We start from the raw sequence: 18,913 nt of genomic DNA, 5'->3' as shown, positions 1-18,913 counted from the left end.
TCTTATTCTAGCCCAGAGTTTCTAATGTAAAGATCAGGAATCATGCCATATTCTTGTGCCTGAGATAGATACAAATGAGACTATAAGAAAACTGTCAAAATTCATTTTTAAATACATCGTGAGGCAGGATTTTAACACTGGACTCTAAAGATGAAATGCAATCTAATTTGCTAAAGCACCATGGTCCTTGCTCATTAATTCTAGCTATACCAATATACATATTAGAAAAAAAATATCATTTATGTTAAAATATAAAAATAATATATCTGATTCCTGCTAAGTAAAATATTATATAGATCAGGAATCTAATCCTTACCACCTTTCTGTGAATCCAGAGGTCTGATGAAACTCCATCAGTTAAGAAAAAATGATAACCAATATCTTGTATTGAATAATTTATTTGGATAGAATATAATGTTATATCAAATTTAAGAAAGAAATAAGTCCTCCAAACCAAGTCTTTTTCAGAACATAACTACATATGATTTTTTAAAAGGCATGATTACTTAAGAGACATATAGTTAGATCTTCTGCAGGAGGAAGGAATACTTCAGATGTGGTCTATTCATATAAAAGTAACTCTATACTCCTATTAATGTTAGATAAAGTCAAACCAATTATAAAATCATTGTTTGAAATAAACTACACAGAGTTTCTGTACAGATATGTATATTTGGATCATTAACTTTTGCCACTTAAAATATATTCCCCTCATACAGAATAAAACATATGAAACTAGTTCAAGCAAATTAGTTCTTTTCCCTTTTGCATTTTATGTTCTCCATTCCTAAAATTGACTCTAGAGATAGAGATAGTATTTGGACTTATGATTTCATTTATATAGTAACTCCCACATGGGAAAACTCTTTTTACCAATAAGGATTGCCATCTTCTTTGTAATTTATAATCTTACAGAATTTCTGAGAACAGTGAGAGGTTATGGAATCTGTCCAAGGTGAAAGAATGTTACAGGAGTGACTAGAATAAAGATATTCCTATCTCTAGAATCAGCTTTCTTTCCATTGCACTTCAATGCCTCAAATACAAGCAACTATATATGATAAAGAGCCTCCTGAGAAGTAATTTTATTTTTTATTCTGGTCTTGTGAGAGGAAATACTGACCTTACAAGATACACATCTTTGTATTAATTTGCTTACTAATAAGTATACAGATTCTAAATGCTTTCTGTTTTTACCATTAAAATTGTATAAGAAATATAGAGACTAGGTATCCACATTTGGTCTAATAAATTTGATCTTTGAAATAATTTGAGAAAGTTATTTGATTCTACCCAGTTGTTTGTATCCTTCACTTAACTCCCTCCTCAAGTATCCACTTTAAAAAGATTAAAAGAAATTTGTTAGTTTCCTTAAAAGAATCATCTCATATAAAATTCACGATTTAAGATGGTCTCTTGAACTGACCCTGAATCTCATTATTGCCAATCTCCTCCTGGGGAATGAACAGGTCTGAAATTAGGACACTAGTTACAATAATGGGTGATCCTATAAAGCTGATACAAACTCAAAAACTTCAAATCTCTATTTTGAAAATGCTATCTAAAGGGGATGTGTTTTCTATTTCCACTTCAAAATGTAATAAGATGCAAAACCTCTGGCAAATACATAATTCATGAATATAAATGAAAAGGAAACTAGGGATGGTATATGGTTAAGCTTCAGCATTACAAAGTCCAACATTTTCACCTGCAGTACTTTGTGTTACAGACTATTTGCTTTGGTATTATTTTCATTGAAGCCCAAAACAGCAATGGCCTCTGAACCTTATCTAAAGATTGGAATGCATTTTAACTTAATGTAAAGCAAAAGCATTGATATATCCATTTGGTCAATTAGTAAGCAATGTGCTTACTATTGTGCTATTATCATTTATAAATTGGTACAGCCCAGCAAAAATGATAATAACTATGATAAAAATCCAGATTGAAACATTATATCTATCTGAACCTATATATATATATGGCTTTCCTATTTTAAAAATGGCCTTAGGTATCAGATTAATCTTTTCAAATAAAAACAGAGAGAGAGAGACAGACATACAAAAACTGATAAACAGAGACAAAGACACAGAGAGACAGAGACAAAAGGGTTAGAGAGAAAAGAAGGATGAGAAGGATGGAGTGAAGGAGGAAGGGAGAGAGGAAAGAAAACAGGAAGGGAGTTAGGAAGAGAGAGAAGACAGGAGGGAAGAAAGGAAGGGGGGGGGATAGAAAGAGACAGAGATAAAGAGGTGAAAATGAGCTTGCCTGGAAATGAATATTGCTAACTGTTAGGTTAAAGAAGAATACAATTCTTTCTTTTATAAAAAATTTATTTTTTATAATTCTTTAATTATGAGCAGCTAGGCTAATCACATGAAGGGTAAGGGACACCAAAGAATTGTTTCAGTTATTTACTTTTACTTAAAGTTGAATTGATTGGTGGAAGCTATTATAATTAACATTTAATGAGGGAAAGTAAAATAATATTTTCCACCTAAGCTTCAAAGTGTTATTTTAAAAATAGATGTGTTTCCAAAATTAGAATATTAAATTTGCAATGATTCATTGCCAAAGATTCAACGGAGGGAATTGATGGAATGCAATTTGAGGGAGAAGCAGTAGAACAACTGATTGGACTACATGAATATGGAAAGGAATTATGTACAAGAGATCTGAAAAGAAAAGCTGAAATTAAACTATTTGTATTTGCTTTCAGAGACAATAGGGCACCACTGAAACTTCTTGAGTAAGTTCAAGGTAGGGTGATAGGAAGGTATCTTTGTAGACAATGGATTGTTGAGAGAAGGAAGAATAAAAAGCTGAGAGTCCTATGATGAGGATATAGCAAGTCTATGTGAAAAATAATAAGGGACTGAACTTGTTTAATATCAGCATAAGCTGGGGAACAGATAGAGATGGATGCAAAATTTGTGGCAAACAGAATCAATGACACTTGCAATTTATTGAATCTGGAGGGATTGGAAGAAAGAATCAAAGTTGACTCTAATTTGCTACTTTATAGTCAAAAGTTATACCATGTGGAAAAACACTTTCCTTCATAAGTCTATGTGAAAAATAATAAGGAACTGAATTTGGGTAATATTGGCATAAGATAGGAACAGATAGAGATGGATGCAAAATTTGTGGTAAACAGAATCAACAACATTTGCAACTCATTGAATCTGGAGGGATTGGAAGAATCAAAGTTGACTCTAATTTGCTACTTTATAGTCAAAAGTTATACCATGTGGAAAAACATTTTCCTTCAATGTGGCAAAATTTGACTATTAGAATAGAACACTATTTTGGTCACACACAAAAATGTGTAGCATTAGTAAAGTCATTCTGCATATAGCTCTACTGGACACTCCCTTGATTTCTTTGAGAAGTCTTTCAGTAAGATTCATAAAGCAGTTAAAGCAACTAGATTGAAACTAATGGCAACCATAGAAAGTCTAACACTTAATCACTTAAAAATGTCACCCAAATGACTTTGCATCCATAGAGATCTTTATTTAGCCTATGTAGTTAAACTTATCCTTCTTATTTCACTTGGCCCACACCAGTTTTTAATTGTGCTGTTGACTTCACTATTTACATACATTTAGCCAGGAGTCAGAAACAAGAAGTAATTCTGTCAGAAGAAGTCTAGAGGATATGCCTGATGGTTTTATTTTTAGTAGTAGCTGAAGGAAGTCTCTAGTCTGATTTCTTCACTTCAGCTTGAAAAAGGTCAGAACATTTATTGGAAAATCCTGTATATTAGGAAAAAAGCTCTGGCAAACTTCAATAGACATTAAGCAGATTTATTTTTTTCTGCCAAAGCCATCTCAGTGAAGTCAACAGATTACCAAAACTTAACAGGATTTCCCTTGAAAATATCAGGGAATATAAAGAGGGCCAGACTGGCAGCTCTAGCACATTAGCCATTTTACTGACCAAATCTATTCAAAATTTATTATCTTTTAGATTTACAATGAAAAAATGTGATCATTAATTCACTGCATGAGTGTTTAAACATATTTTTAATCGATACATGTGACCTAGAAAAATTAGCACTTGTCACCACCCCTTCAAAACTAATTCAGAAATTAACCTTCCATGTTCATCTAATTTCAATAAGTAGCTTCCTTTCTAACATTATTTTCAAAACAACAAGAATCATGATTCTTACATTCTGGTGGATCTGAATATAGAGATAACATATAAGATGATTATTCATGGACAGTAAATGATTACTAATTTAGATTTAAACATCCATACTGTAAACCTATTCAATTGTAATGTACCTTGGACAAAGTATGAGCCAAATTAATTTTTGATGATGTGAGCTTAATACTTTGGTTTCATAGTTCTTCAACCTGGTCAACTCTTAATGATTGTCATTCTCATTCAGTTTCAGTCAGCCAACATTGAAATTACAGTCTGGACTGACTCTTATTGAGATCTATTCTATCTTCAATATTCTGAACTTCTTCCATACTATAAACTCCTCTCCCTTATCTACCTTACTTCTAGTGAACCTATTTAATAATTTCATTGTGACTTCTGATACATCAATCTCTTTTCCACTTATTCGTTCAGTCCATCAGTCCTTTACCACTTTTATTTCTCTTTCCATTCAATCTGGATCATAATATGAACTATTTCAAAACATGCTTTAATTAACATCTTATCAATTCTTCACTTTGAAATTCTGCCTGTTTTCACATTTAGCTAAGGCTCACAATTTGATTTTCATTGTTCCTATCCAAAATTGCTGAATATTTCTGTAAAAAAGTAAACTACAGGTTTACTTCCAATTTATGCTCTTGAATCTTGTTTGGACAGTTACTATTTCTTTTATCTTTCTCTTTGTCAGTTACTATAAGATTTTCTACAATGATTATTCCAAAACAGCTCTATTCTTTTCAAAATCCTAATCCCAATCAAATCTTGCCTCACATTCAGAAGATGAACTCATGTAACTAGCTTTAGTATAATCATACATGATTCTTTCAACATCCCTCTTCAAGGCCTTTAAAATTATTTTAAAATTCTTTAGATATTTACTTATCTTTTCAACATTCTCTTTTATCTCACAGAAAGAGAAGGCCCCCTTCACCTACACAAAATTAATGCTTAAATCTTTATTACTTTTCTGAGAATTTGAATCACCAATTATTCTCTTTTTTTTATGTCTACATTTCTCCCCTTGTTTCTGTTTAGGTCTCTTTCTTCTTAACTTTTTTTCTTTCTACCAAGAAACACAATCAGGTTCTTCTGTCATAAAAAAAGGAGCGAAATTTCTTCTTTTGTTCTTGCTACTATATTAGTTTTTTATTCCAAAATTTCTCAGAAAAATTTGTCTTATAATCATTGCTTTCTCTTATTTTGTAACATGGATTTATTCAATAAAATTGTAGTAAAATTTTCAAGTAACAAATAATTATTTGCTCCATGAATTTAGCAGTCTTTCCTCAGTCTTTTCACTTGGCTAGTATGGATTTCTTCTAGGCATTTTCCCATTCCTTCTTTTTTTCCCCCCCCCCTTCATTTGTTCATTCATTGATTCCTTTTTTTATCCTATCTGTTTAGAAATGTTAATGTTTTCCTGAAGGGAATACCCTTGATCCTCTTCTTTGTTTCTATATACTCTTCTTTGACAACTTGATTAATCCTTGTGATTTCAAGACTTATGGAAGTGAATCCTTAATACCTATATACATTTATCCCTTGCATCAAATATTCTTCATTCAAACTGAAAGAAACTTAGTACAGACTGTCCTTTTATTATGCCTGATACATATCAATAGTACCTGATGAGTGTCTCAGTCCGTGCTATTCCTTTGCAATACTGCCAAATTAAATGCTCTAAGTCTTCTCCAATCTTGTTTAACTCTGTTTTTATAGTCTTATTTTATAATACTTTCCTTCAAAATCCCTATCTATACTCCTCACCATTTAATCAATATGCCTTATACTTTTCTTGTCCTTTAACCCTGATCATATCATTCTCTAAGGCTGGAAAATCTCTCCATGATTTTTTTTTAGGGAATTAGAACCTATTATTTAATTAAATTGGTGTAATCTTAGTCATACCACAAATGGCTATTAATTCTTTTGTTCCAAAATTTAAATTTAGAAATATGAAGAGAGAAAACCCTATGAAAGGGAAATTAAATTCAACATGTACGAGCATAGTAAGATGCAAAGGTGAGAAGAGTGCTGAATTTGGATCTAGAAGTACTTGTTTGAAATCACAAGTTTATTATTTTACTACTTGTGTGACACTGGGTATTTTATTTCTCTGAAGCATGTTCCTAATCTATAAAATGAGTGTTGGAATATATAGTCTCTGATCTCTATATTGTAATATAATTACATGACCACCAACTGAACTTCTGAAGCTCAAGGATCTGTTCAGAGAATAGTTTCTTCTCTTTTCCCTAATTTGACACAAACTAAGCCTTGCTCCCCATCATAAAATAACTATCCATTTACAAACAGCATGACTGATCAAAGAAAATGCTCTAAGTATTTAATGGGGACTTGGGGAATATAGAAAGAAGCCGGAATACAGACAAAATGACCAAATAATAGTAATATTTAGTGTTATGAAAATTTTCCTTTATTCAATAATGGAGTTCCATGTTTTATAATTCTATTGATCTGCATGACTCATGGGGAAAACTATTTGAGTATAGAATGACCATAAACATGGGCCAGTATGATTTTTTTTTTAAAGAAGTGCCAGGAAACTTGGCATAATCACTGAATTTTAGAGGAATTGTGGCCTCTAGCCAGTCCAATTGTGTCACTACTCCAGACAGATACTCTTTTCATCCAAGGAATGTAAGAACCAAATGTTCTTCTAATTAAGTGTTCTATTTTCCAAAGGCTTTATTCCATCATTTAGCATAATTTTCCCTTTTATCAGGACTGCATTGCCACTGAAATATCATTGCTGCCACATCATTACATGGAGATCACTTGGAGTTCTTTATATCCCTACCCACAGAGCATTAACTTTTAATAAAGATCAGTGACAAACTATGCATCTCTTATATAAGGAACAATACAGATAAATTAAGAGAGCATTCACCAGAAAGTTGATCACCAATCAATGAAAACTTTTATTATCATGAAACAACTCATAAAGACTGTTCACTATGGCAAAGAAGTTAGTGTCTGCATTGATTAAATGAATGAATCTAAAAGCAATATTTAATGCTTATTATATATCAATCGTGGTGCTAAACAGGGATAAACAGCTTTTTTAAAAAAAATAAGACCTTTTGATGAGAGGTGATTAACTCAGAGTACAGATTGAAACACACTTTTTGTGGGGGGAGTATGGCTGAAACATGAATTTGTTTTCCTTACTCATACATTTAGCCGGATGATGGAAAGGACACTTTTTTTTTTTTTTATCAGTTATATATCAGAATTGATATGGATATCTCAGAACATAATGCCTAGAACTAATTTGCAATTAAATTAAATTATAGGCGTCCTTTGAAGAATTACTGTTTTTAAAAGATGAGTAGAGAAGATGATACTCACTAAAGGACCAGGTGGACCATCTTGGCCTGCAGCTCCAGGTAACCCTTGTTCTCCCTATAAGAAAGAGATAAAACTTTAAATAGGAAAAATGTTGTGAAAGGTGTGATTAAAGTGCCATCTGTTTTTCAGAATACTTACGACAGGACCAGGAATGCCACGGAGACCTTCTGGGCCAGGTTTTCCTGCTGGTCCTTGAGGGCCAACAGGGCCAGTTTTGCCAGGGGCACCTTCTGATCCTGCTTCTCCCTGACAGAAAAGATAACCTATAAATATATTTTGCATTGAATCACAAAGAAAGAATTTCTGTAATTTAAGTAAGCTTCAGGTGGTTCATAGACTACTCAAATATACATCTTTGGGTTTTTGTGTCTATTTTTTTTTTTTTTTACCTTAGCACCTTTTTCTCCTTGTCTTCCTTCTGACCCAGCAGCTCCAGGAGGGCCCTAGAAGAAACATATTATAAAAGATATGTTAGCATTTGCATTTGATATGAGTTCTATATTCAAACAAAATGCAATCACAATCTTAGCCATTTAAATAACTTTAAATAGACTCTAATGTAGTGTAACCATGAGCAATATTTCATTTTTAAATCCAGGAGGAGGGAAAAACATTTTATAGTATTGATAAATTGCTTGTTAGGGTATTGAAAAAATTAAATATAAACTAAATTGAATATAAATAAGAACAAAGTAGAACTTCATTGGGAATGAAATGTTCATAGAAATTAAAGAAGAAACAAAATTCATATAGAAATAGTTATAGACTCATGATAAAGGTCATTCAGGTATATTTCAAAGGACAATGAATATTTCTTGAAATAACTCGCACACTTGATCAGATTATTTCTGCCATTTACCTTATGACAGTAAATGCTATAAATTCTAAATTATAGATTAGATTATATTGTCTTATTATATTAGTATAGATTAGATTTTCTTACTAGATACAAATTCAACATCTTATCCCTCTTTCCTTAATTACATTACTAAGTTTGCCACATTTGAAAATGATTTTGTCGCAAAATAAGTCCTTAAACATTCTAAAGTCCCAGGAAACCTAACAATAAATTATCAAAGAAAACAAAAATAAACAAAAACATATATGTATGTAGGTGTATGTATATATATATATATATATATGCAATCTATACACATTAGTATATACTATCTATGTATACATACTAAATATGCTGCAATATCTATACATATACTAACATACATACTAATACATATATAATTAATAACTATTAGCTATGTTTAAAAAGCTTATTAAATATGATTATATTCTTAGGTGACTATGAACTTTTGTTTTTTGTGTAAAAACGTTATGTATTTTTTAAAATTAGAAATCAGGGCATGGTGATAGCTTGAAAAAAAATAATCTAGGTTCTAAATCCATTTGTTTGATGTGTGACAGACCATAAGCAAGCATGAGGATTATCTTATTGCTAGGCACTACTTGAAATAGCTCCATGTTTAATCACTTATAGACTGAGAAATTTCTATAAACTCAATAATTGATTTAGTCAGTTTCATTTAGGTGACAAATCTAAGAGTCTCCAATCATAATTAATTTAGCAAACTTCATCTAATCCAGAAATGCAAGACTACATTGATAAGGGAGTTGAGGGCAGAAGTGTCACAATTTGGGCCACCTATTGATTGAATTTCCTGAAGGTTTCCTTAATACATAGTCCCTGTAAACGTGCCTGGCAACAACAATCAGATTTAAAAGCAGAGACTTAGAGTTCTGAGTTCTCCATTGTTTCATTCTTGCACTATCTTACTCATATTCTTTGAGCCCTTGTGTTCCTTTCCAATACATGATCTGTGATCGCCTCACAAATTGTTTCAACTCTCTGAATCTTAATTTTTCTTCATTTAATTAAATGATGATAAAAATGCCTAATTTTTAAATATGTTATAAATGTAATAATATCCTATTGAAATGCCAGCTATCATTACATGGAATTCAGTAAATATCCTATATTTACATTGTCCTAACTATAGAGTCATGTTAGTAAGCCCTGAAGATGTGTCACTTGCTAATATTGAGTACACAGAAAGGATGATATAAAAAATAGTGAACTATAATATATACAAGTGCTGGCAAACTATAGCCCATAGGCCAAATCTGGCCATGTTCTATATGTATATAGCCCATGATCTAAGGATGGCTTCCTTATTAATTTGGAGGCCATAGAAAATGGTGGTAAGCTCAATGTGACCTTCTGGGGGTAATTTGCTGAACCCTGATACATAACATAAAACCTACATACTCAAAATATTACCCAGAAACTTTTTTTTTCCAGGCCATAAGTTCAACATACTATAAAAGAGGCATTTTAACAATCACTCAAGTTGGAAATCAGATTTTTTTCCTCTGTGAAAAAATGAACAAATCATTTCCTTAAGTCAAAAAAATATCATTTTTGAAACTTATAAGATGTATAAACATAGGCAAGTTGTTTCATCTTTTCTGAGTTTGTTTCCTCTTTTGTAAAATGCAAAAAATGTGTAAAATTCATTGTCACCTTTATTCAAAAATCACATGACCTTATTGTTTATGCCACTGAAATTACATCATGGCAATCAATATTCTATTAGAAAAATATAATTATTCACTTAGTATAATATAATATTAGTTACAATATCTGCCTCACATGGTTTTGTGAGTTACAAATGAGAATAGGAGATAATGAATTTTTATATGGAAGGGACCCTCTTAAAAACATAGATAGAATCCTGGGGACATAGAGGCTTAATAAATTTGAAAAAAGTGATTCCACATAAGCAGTAAGAAGCAGAAACAAGACTCCAACCTAAGTCTCTCATTACACATGCAAGGCTCTTTCCATAATATCAATGTACAAATATGTATTAAAAGTTCTGTATGCCAATTAGTAACAGTTTATTATTATTGTTGATGATTGTGGTATCAGTATAAATAATAAAAATTTATTTCAGCCAATCAAAATGCTAGAAATGTAAAAATAATATTTTTAGTATATTTTCAATTAAAATGATTTCATAGCAATTGGAGTTATTTTCTCAATGTCTCACTTTACAGATGAAACTACCTCTTACTATTAAGTGAAGCAAATGACTCACACCTTGATATTTTAAAATCTAACATTGTATTCACAGGAATTTAAAGATGCATCCATCTCTGAAATCAATTAATAACCATAACCACTGCTTCAAGTACTTATCATGTCTTTCCTTTGGCAATGTGTCTTGCTTGATTTAAAACTTTTAATATTTGCATTTTTCAAATTATGAGTAACTTGAAACATAAAATGCGTAAAAATATTTTATTTAGCATTTGAAGATTTTTTCCTCCTCTTAATAAGATAACACGAAGTTGACTCTAGGCTTCAGGCATCTGGGATAATAATTCAAATATTCAAATTCCATGCTTTATTGACACAAGTTATACAATTTTTAGTGCCTTCAGGAAGTATATACTTTTTCCAAATATTGCAAAGCTATGTAAGGATGTATATATACTGCTAATGACAATTTCATTGTCAGTATTATTCAAAAATCACATGACCTTATTGTTTATGCCACTGAAATTACATCATGACAATCAACATTCTAATAGAAAAATATAATTATTCACTTAATATAAAACTATAATTACTATTCATTTATCAAAATGGAACATATTTAAGAGTGTAAGTTGTTCTTTTTCAAATGTCAAATGGAACATATTTAAGAATAATTTTTTTTTCTGGATGTGGGTATTCTTGTTTTAAAGAAATGACTTGAGAAGTCTATGTTTTAGTTGCCTTTACAGGGGGAAAGGAACTTAAGATGCAGCAGTGCATAGTAAATAATATCCTGCACTTAGAGTTAGTAATGAATGGGTTCAAGTTATTAAAACATATCTAAATATAATTTTCCAAATTTGTAAATATAAATAATTATACCTGTACTAAGAAATTCACTATTATGAGTATCAATCATGTATGAAGAGTGAGTATGTACAATGCTTTCCAGACTTCAAAGTATTACATAAATATCAGTAATTATCATTAGTGTTCATCTAATCACCTCTTATTTTAAAAATGAAGAAATTGAGGCAAGAAGAGACAAAGCCATTTACTCAGGATCATAGAAGTTGCTAGTGACAGACTCTGACAAAGTCTCAAATGTTTTTCCTATAGAAAAGATTCATTAGATAACAATCTAACTAGATTATGAAGAGTCAGCTTCACTCTGGTAGGGTAATCAAGGGATTTTTGTCTGATCTTAACTTCTTTTAAAAACAATAGTGACTTGGATAGGAGTATTTATGGCAACCTTATCAAAATCACAGATGATACAAATCTTAGAGGGATAATTAACAATGTATGACAGAATCAGCATTCAAGCAATATTTTAATAGGCTAGAATTATAGATGAAATCAAATAAGATGTAATAGAATAATAATAATTGGAAAATTTTATACTTGAGTTAAACCAAATCAACATCACAAGTAAAAATTAGATTTGGATATATGTGATTTAAAAAAACACCCCTCACTTTCAACAAATTGAAAGCTCATTATGAAATATCAATATAATGTGTCAGGTCAAAAAATGTAATGCAATATAAGGCTACATTAAAAGACATCTAGTTCCCAGAAATAAGAAAGTGATAGTTTAGCTATATTCTGCTATAGTCAGACCACAGCAAGAATGCAATATTCATTTCTGATCAGAGGCTAGGAAGAGCATGAGTTAAGTTGAAATATGTCCAAACAAAGGCAATTAGCAGTAAAAAAATCTTGGGTTAATGATTCATGCTTGACTGAAAATAGTAGCAATATTTAGAATTAAACAAAAAAGAAATATTATATATAAATATATACAAACAAGATTTATAAATAGGATAAATTGTGGATATCTAATGGAAAAATTGAATCATCAGTAACTATATTGCAAATGTATTTGTGTAAAGTTTTGCAAACTTAAAAATACTTTTTGAATTCCCATCATTCTTTTTTTTTTTTTTTTGATAGCAAAAGACTAGTATAACATAGCAGTGACATATATTGGCAATAGCTGTGACTGCATTTTCAGGAGCTACTCAATTCAGCACTGGATCCTTTAAAGAAAGTAGGAATTTGATTAAATCCATTATTTCCTTAGTATATTATTAGAAATTCCTGGAGAAAGAAACTCTCATGATTCAGGCCAGTTCCAATGATCTGATGATGAAAACCATCTATACCCAGAGAGAAATCTATCAAAACTGAGTGTGAATCATAATATAGCATCTTCACTTCTTTTGTTGTTGTTTGCTTGAATTTTATTTTATTTCTTATTTTTTATTTTTGATCTAATTTTTTCTTGTGCATTAAGATAATTATAGAACCATCTGGGGAGGAGGTGGGAGGAAAGGAGAGGGGCGAGGATTGTAACCCAAGGTTTTGCAAGGGTAAATGGTGAAAAATTATACTTGCATGTGTTTTGAAAATAACAAGTTTCAATAAAAAAAAAAGAAAAAAAAAGAAACTCCCTCTCCCAATGCATCTTTTCTGCAACTTATAATCTTACAGTGTAGAATACTGAAAGTTCAAATAATTTGCTCAGAGTAACAAAGTAGAGATGTGTCAGAGAAAATCTTGGAACCTAGGTGTCCACAGCATTGAGATCAGGAAGATCCCAATGTCTTTGTTGACAACCTCTTTTAATCCATTTTAAATAAATCTTATTCAGAGCATCTGAGTTCAAAATCTTGATTCTCCCAGTATGAATCAGGGCAAAACCATTCTCTCTAAGCCAGAGTTCCCTCATCTGTAAAATGAAGAGGTTTAACCAGATGTCATCTGAATTTCTCTCCATGATTTTGAAGCTATCAGAAACATTGTTCTTTATGAGTTTGTATGCAGAGATCTAAGTCACAGATAGATAGCAACAAAAGTAATGAGGAATGAGATTATGTTTACATTTAGTTTTTCTTTTTAACTACCTTGATGCCTTGAGTTACTATACTGCTTTGAATATGTTAAACTAGTTAAGTTGACACTTTAAAAAGAACAAAAATATTAATTAGGAATATTAAAAACAGACTCGGTTACAATTTTATTGCTGATTTTAATGCCATTATAAATATGTTTTAAACTAGTAGAGCAAATAGATTTTTGCATAAAATAGACAAATCTAATTAAACATGCCAGTTTACCCATGCCTATTACAGAGAACAATTTAACACATTTTATTAAGTAGTGTTCAACTTGTTTTTAATAATATTGTCATACTTTAAGAGTAAACAACACAAATAATTGCTAGCTAAAGACCACCTAAAGGTTGATATATCTGTAGCTATTTTATAACATGAACATACTCAATCAGTTTTGATTAGAAATAGTCATAATGAAAAATCATTACAGTTCTCAGATGCCTGATAATAATGAGATAGCTTCATAATTCATAGCCCTAAAATCCTTACTAATTTTGCTTTTAAGTGACTGAAATGGATTACTGAGCAATTAATGAAAGATTTAAGCTGATGTTTTGCCACGCAGGATAAACATCTCTAAATTAAACTATTAAGGAGTTCTCTTTACCAGAGCAACAAAAAATCAGTCTATATAAACAATTAAAAAGACCCAAATAATATCTCTATTAAGAGACAATTGTTAGTAGTCTGTACTGTATCCTTATATAACATGATTTCTCCTGATTTCTATCTGATTGGAAGACATTAGGCTGATCAGGGGAAACCTATTTTTAATGACCACTCTTACTACTGCTCTTCTCCTCCTCCTCCTCTTTTCTTCCTTCTCCTTCTTTTCCTTCTGTTACTTCTTTTTCTTCTCCATCTTCTCTTCCTCCTCCTCCTCCTGTCACTATTACTGCTCCCACCCCTACCATCAATAGCTAGCATTTAAATTTGTAAGTGGTTTTAAAGATATTATCTCATTAAATACTCACAAAAAATTTGGAAGGTAAATCCTATTATTATCTTCATTTCATAGCTAAGGAAACTAAGGGTGAGAGGTTGTGGATTGTACAGGATCACATAGTCAAAATTTGAAATCAAATCTCTGACTTCCTGTCTTATATCTTTAAATTGCTAAATTTAAAATCTGCAAATGACAAATATTGGGATAATCATATAATTATGAAAATATCATATAAATACTCGAAGCTTTTTCCTATTTATCCTCCTATAGTTCTCTAATAAATCCTAAAACTATTTTAAAAACTTGTCCCAAAATTACTTTCTACTCTGTATAAGAGAATGAAGGAGTTAGGAAAAGCAAAAATTTGTGATATGTTATGGGATTTTTCATATTCAATCTATATTGTGTCAAAATGAATAATTTCTAAAGGACAAAATGCATAAAAAGTGGCTTTGAAACAGCATTAGTTTTGCAATATAATAAGAAAATGTTACATGGCTAAAATATTTATTTTTAAAATACGAAGAATGCTATGGTAATAAATTTCCCTAAAACTTGTTTTCAATGCATATTAGGTATTAGAAAATTTGCATAACATGTTTCACACATTTTAATGCTATATAAATGTCCACATCGAAATAATAATAACATTAATAACAATAACAAAAATAATTTAAAAATAACAATGGCTTCAGGCTTGTAATTTCTCTGTATGAATTGTCTCTATCTCTGCCCATCAGTGACTGTTTTGAAAGTTTTAGATTTACTGACTTGCCTGGAGCACTAAGAGGGTAAATGACTTCTTATAACAGTTAGCATGTATCAGAAGTAGAATTTAAACAGTGATTTTCCTGATTTTGAGATTAATCTTTTATCCCATGCCATATTATTTTCACTGTTATTATCATTGCTGCTGTTAACAATTTTATTCTTTTCATAATGTAGATAGAGAGGGAGAGACAGACAGAGAAAAACAGGAAGGAGAAATGGAATTCAGATGGAAACAATCCTGGGACAAAACTTGCAATCACACATTTAAAATTTTATGAATAACTGTATTAGTTGATAAAATAAATGATCTATTATTTTTGCTGTCATTATTATCAAATTTAGTATCAGTGAGGGTTTTAGGTATAAAATGAATATATAAGACATTTTTTCACCTGGATCACACATTATATAGATATGAATTTTGTATGCATGTGTATAGATTTAGTATATGCATATATATTGTAACTGCATGTACATATCTATTTACATATACCTGTGTACATACATATGTGTACATACTTCTGCATGTATCAATTGATTTCATCAATATCATTTCTTATTGTCTTTTTAAACTTTTACAGTTGTTTATCATAAGAACATTATACATGGTTCTCAACTGAAAGGAAGACAACAGAAATTAATTCTCTTTTCAGTAATGTGTCTCTGAAAAGGGACAATGGTTAGCAATGTCAAAAGATGTCTGGCTCATTTGTCAGACATAAGTTTTTGCTTGTTGAATAACTGATTAATGTGTGATATTTGATAACAAAAAGTAAGTAGAGGAGCTCTATAAGAACATACCACTAGGAACTGGATATCATAAGATGTTAGAAATATTTATGCTTCCTAGATTCAAAGGATAATTTCTTATCATTCATTTATATAGCTCTTTAAGGTTTTCAAAATACTTTACAAGCAATATTTCATTTAATATCAAGCCTAGGAACTAGTTGTGCTAATCTATTTTACAGATAAGATAACTGAATCAAACAGGTTAAGTGACTTGCCTAGTATCACTATTAAGTTTCTGGGGCTGGATGTGAACATAGATCTCCTGACTTCAGATCTAGTTCTCTATGCGCTGAACTACCTATCTGCTTTATCACTATATCTGACTGTCTCACTACAAATCTTCAGATTTCCAAAAAAGGAGTGATAATATCTTTTGCTATGCTTTTTGTCTGAATGGAAGATAGAATGGCATAATTTATATTAGTTATAGTTCATATCATTTTGGTCACGATTTATGGCAGGTATCAATGCTAGCTACAATTTCTTGATTTTAGTTCTTTTCTGCTCATTCCTTTTCCCTCTGTATGGTACTTATTTAAGGTCAGAAGGGAAGAAAAATGTTTTTAAATGTCTTTTAACTTTTAATCACACCATGGATGTGAAATGCAGAACAAAAACATTTTTCAAAGCATCTAAATCTCAAGAAAAAAAATTCACCCACTTTCTACTCCCACTGGCTTGGGAAGTCATAGTCTCAATATCTACCTGTGTTGACTTTTCTGAAGTTGCAAACATTTTAAAGGCTGTGTTCTGTCCTTTCTATACTAAGGTGCCTAGTGTAACACTGTGTGTAAAGGTACTCAAAGAATAATATACTATTAAAGATACTGAAGCTATAAATATGTGATTATATAATTAATTTAAGGTAAGAGCTGAATATGGGCAAGTAGATAGCATTATGGATAAAATGCTGGACCTGGAGTCAGAAAGACTCATACTCTTGAGTTTAAATATAACACCAAACACTTACTAGCTATGTGACCTCAGGTAAGTCACTTTAACCCTGTTTGCCTCAGTTTCCCTATCTATAAACTATGTTGGAGAAAGAAATAGCAAACTATATTAATGTCTTTGACAATAAAACCTCAAATGAGGTCACAAAGAGTCAAACATAACTGGACTATAACTGTACAACAATAATAATGGCTGATTGAACATTTAAGACAAAAAATATTGGTGTGGGGGTTTGAAAAAATCTTTATTTGTCTATGGAAATCTAAAGACATTTAGCTGCCAAGTGGTTCCTTTACTTTGTCTTATGCAAAGCTGAACTTAAAACATCAGTGTGAATTGTATTTGAACACCATCAAACACTCAATCTTTTCACAAATAATTTTTCCAGACTTCAGAAGTAATTTTTTTAAACAAATCATGTTTCTGCAACTCAAGGTATAATTTTATTTTATAGCTTGCTTCATTTATTGAAAATAAATTATGTATGTGGCTTATGCTACACTTACAGTACATGGTACTTCATAATTTAAGAAGGCGATGTACATGCCAAAGAGGATTGATGTGTCTGCCTTTGCACAGTTCTCATTCTGTTCATATTTTGGGTAGCACTTGAGTTGACACAGTTGATTTTGGACACTGAAGTCCCACCCCAATATTGGGTTTTACAATGTACTTCATCACATATTTGAGGGTTTGAGGGTTAAAAGCATACAATTGTGATGAATGTGAGTCTACAAGGTCCTATGTATCCTGAACAGTTAAACTTAACAAGCATATTTTGTAATCTACAGAAAACTGAAGTTTGCTTTTGAATTTTGTCTTTTCGTGTTTCAATAATTCACTGACATGAAGTAACAAATATATATTCAGTTATGGAAACCACAGAATCAACATTAGTGCCACTGAGATATGACATTCAGTGAGAATATTTAATTCTCCAAACAATTCTATAACTAATCAACCACAATCAATCATATAACTGTTAATCAAAGCATCTGGCTTCAGAGATAGGCAGATAAAGATATTATTTTGAGCCTTTCACTTTGCCAATCAATCAGATAATTAATTTGTATTGAGCACTTACTATGCAAAGAGTAAGTGACCAAGATAACACCATGATGGTTATATAGAAAACAACCTTTCATCTTAAAACATTTATAATCTAGCTGAGAAGATGAGATACAAATATAAAAAGACAAATAACACTGAAAGAAGCATACAAGTGCCAAATATTAGTGTCATTGTAAACAAGAAATTCATAAAAGAAGAGAGAACCTTGTGAAATGAGTAGAATGGAATGGTTGCAAGTGTTTCAAAGGAGTGGTATTTTAGTAGGACCTTGAAAATTCAAAAAGCTACATAATTCCTATTTTACTTCAGATTATTAATGATTCCCTACTCCCTCATTTTGAATTTTACTTATAAACCTGTTTGTAGCTCTTATATGCTTTTTAAAAGTTTTGCATTTTGCTATGTGTGTGCATGTGTGTGTGTCTATGTGTGTGCAAAATTTTACTATATAGACTATAAAAATACTTAAAGGTAGAGAAATTATATCCTATTTCATTTCTATATCACCCCCATTGCAAATAATAGCCAATGAATTACATGTGAATGAATGTAGAAATGTAAAGGATGATTTCATATTTATACACTACAATATTACTTATCATTAGCTTCTGTATTCTCAAAACACAGCAAGGAGAAGGGCTTACTTTTTTGTTTTTTAAATGAGGGAGGTGAAAAAAATTAGTTAGGCAATTAGATGGCTCAATGCTAGCCTCCTGTTACAAAGACCAGAGTTCAAATTAAATACACATTATCTATTTGACCCTGAGGAAGTTACTTAATTTATGTTTGCCTTGAGCTACTAAAGAAGAAAATGGCAAACCACTCCATTATTTTTACCAAGAAAATTCCATAAAGGACAGCAAATATTCAGAATGA

At 30.9% G+C, this 18,913-nt stretch overlaps 1 protein-coding gene across 4 annotated transcripts in view; it reads right to left on the bottom strand.

The window, feature by feature from the left end:
• Nucleotides 1–18,913, bottom strand: part of COL11A1 (collagen type XI alpha 1 chain) — a 264,657-nt gene that overhangs the window by 18,939 nt on the left and 226,805 nt on the right. For all 4 annotated transcript variants that reach the window (XM_051993218.1, XM_051993221.1, XM_051993219.1 and 1 more), the window contains 3 exons: nt 7,938–7,991; nt 7,687–7,794; nt 7,549–7,602 (listed from right to left, as the gene is read on the bottom strand). In XM_051993218.1, coding sequence (XP_051849178.1) covers nt 7,549–7,602; nt 7,687–7,794; nt 7,938–7,991 — 216 coding nt within the window. The remainder of the gene's footprint in view (nt 1–7,548; nt 7,603–7,686; nt 7,795–7,937; nt 7,992–18,913) is intronic.

The sequence above is a fragment of the Antechinus flavipes genome, chromosome 4, assembly GCF_016432865.1.
Source record: "Antechinus flavipes isolate AdamAnt ecotype Samford, QLD, Australia chromosome 4, AdamAnt_v2, whole genome shotgun sequence".
Taxonomy (NCBI): Eukaryota; Metazoa; Chordata; class Mammalia; order Dasyuromorphia; family Dasyuridae; genus Antechinus; species Antechinus flavipes.
This window is presented reverse-complemented; position numbering and strand designations above follow the sequence as displayed.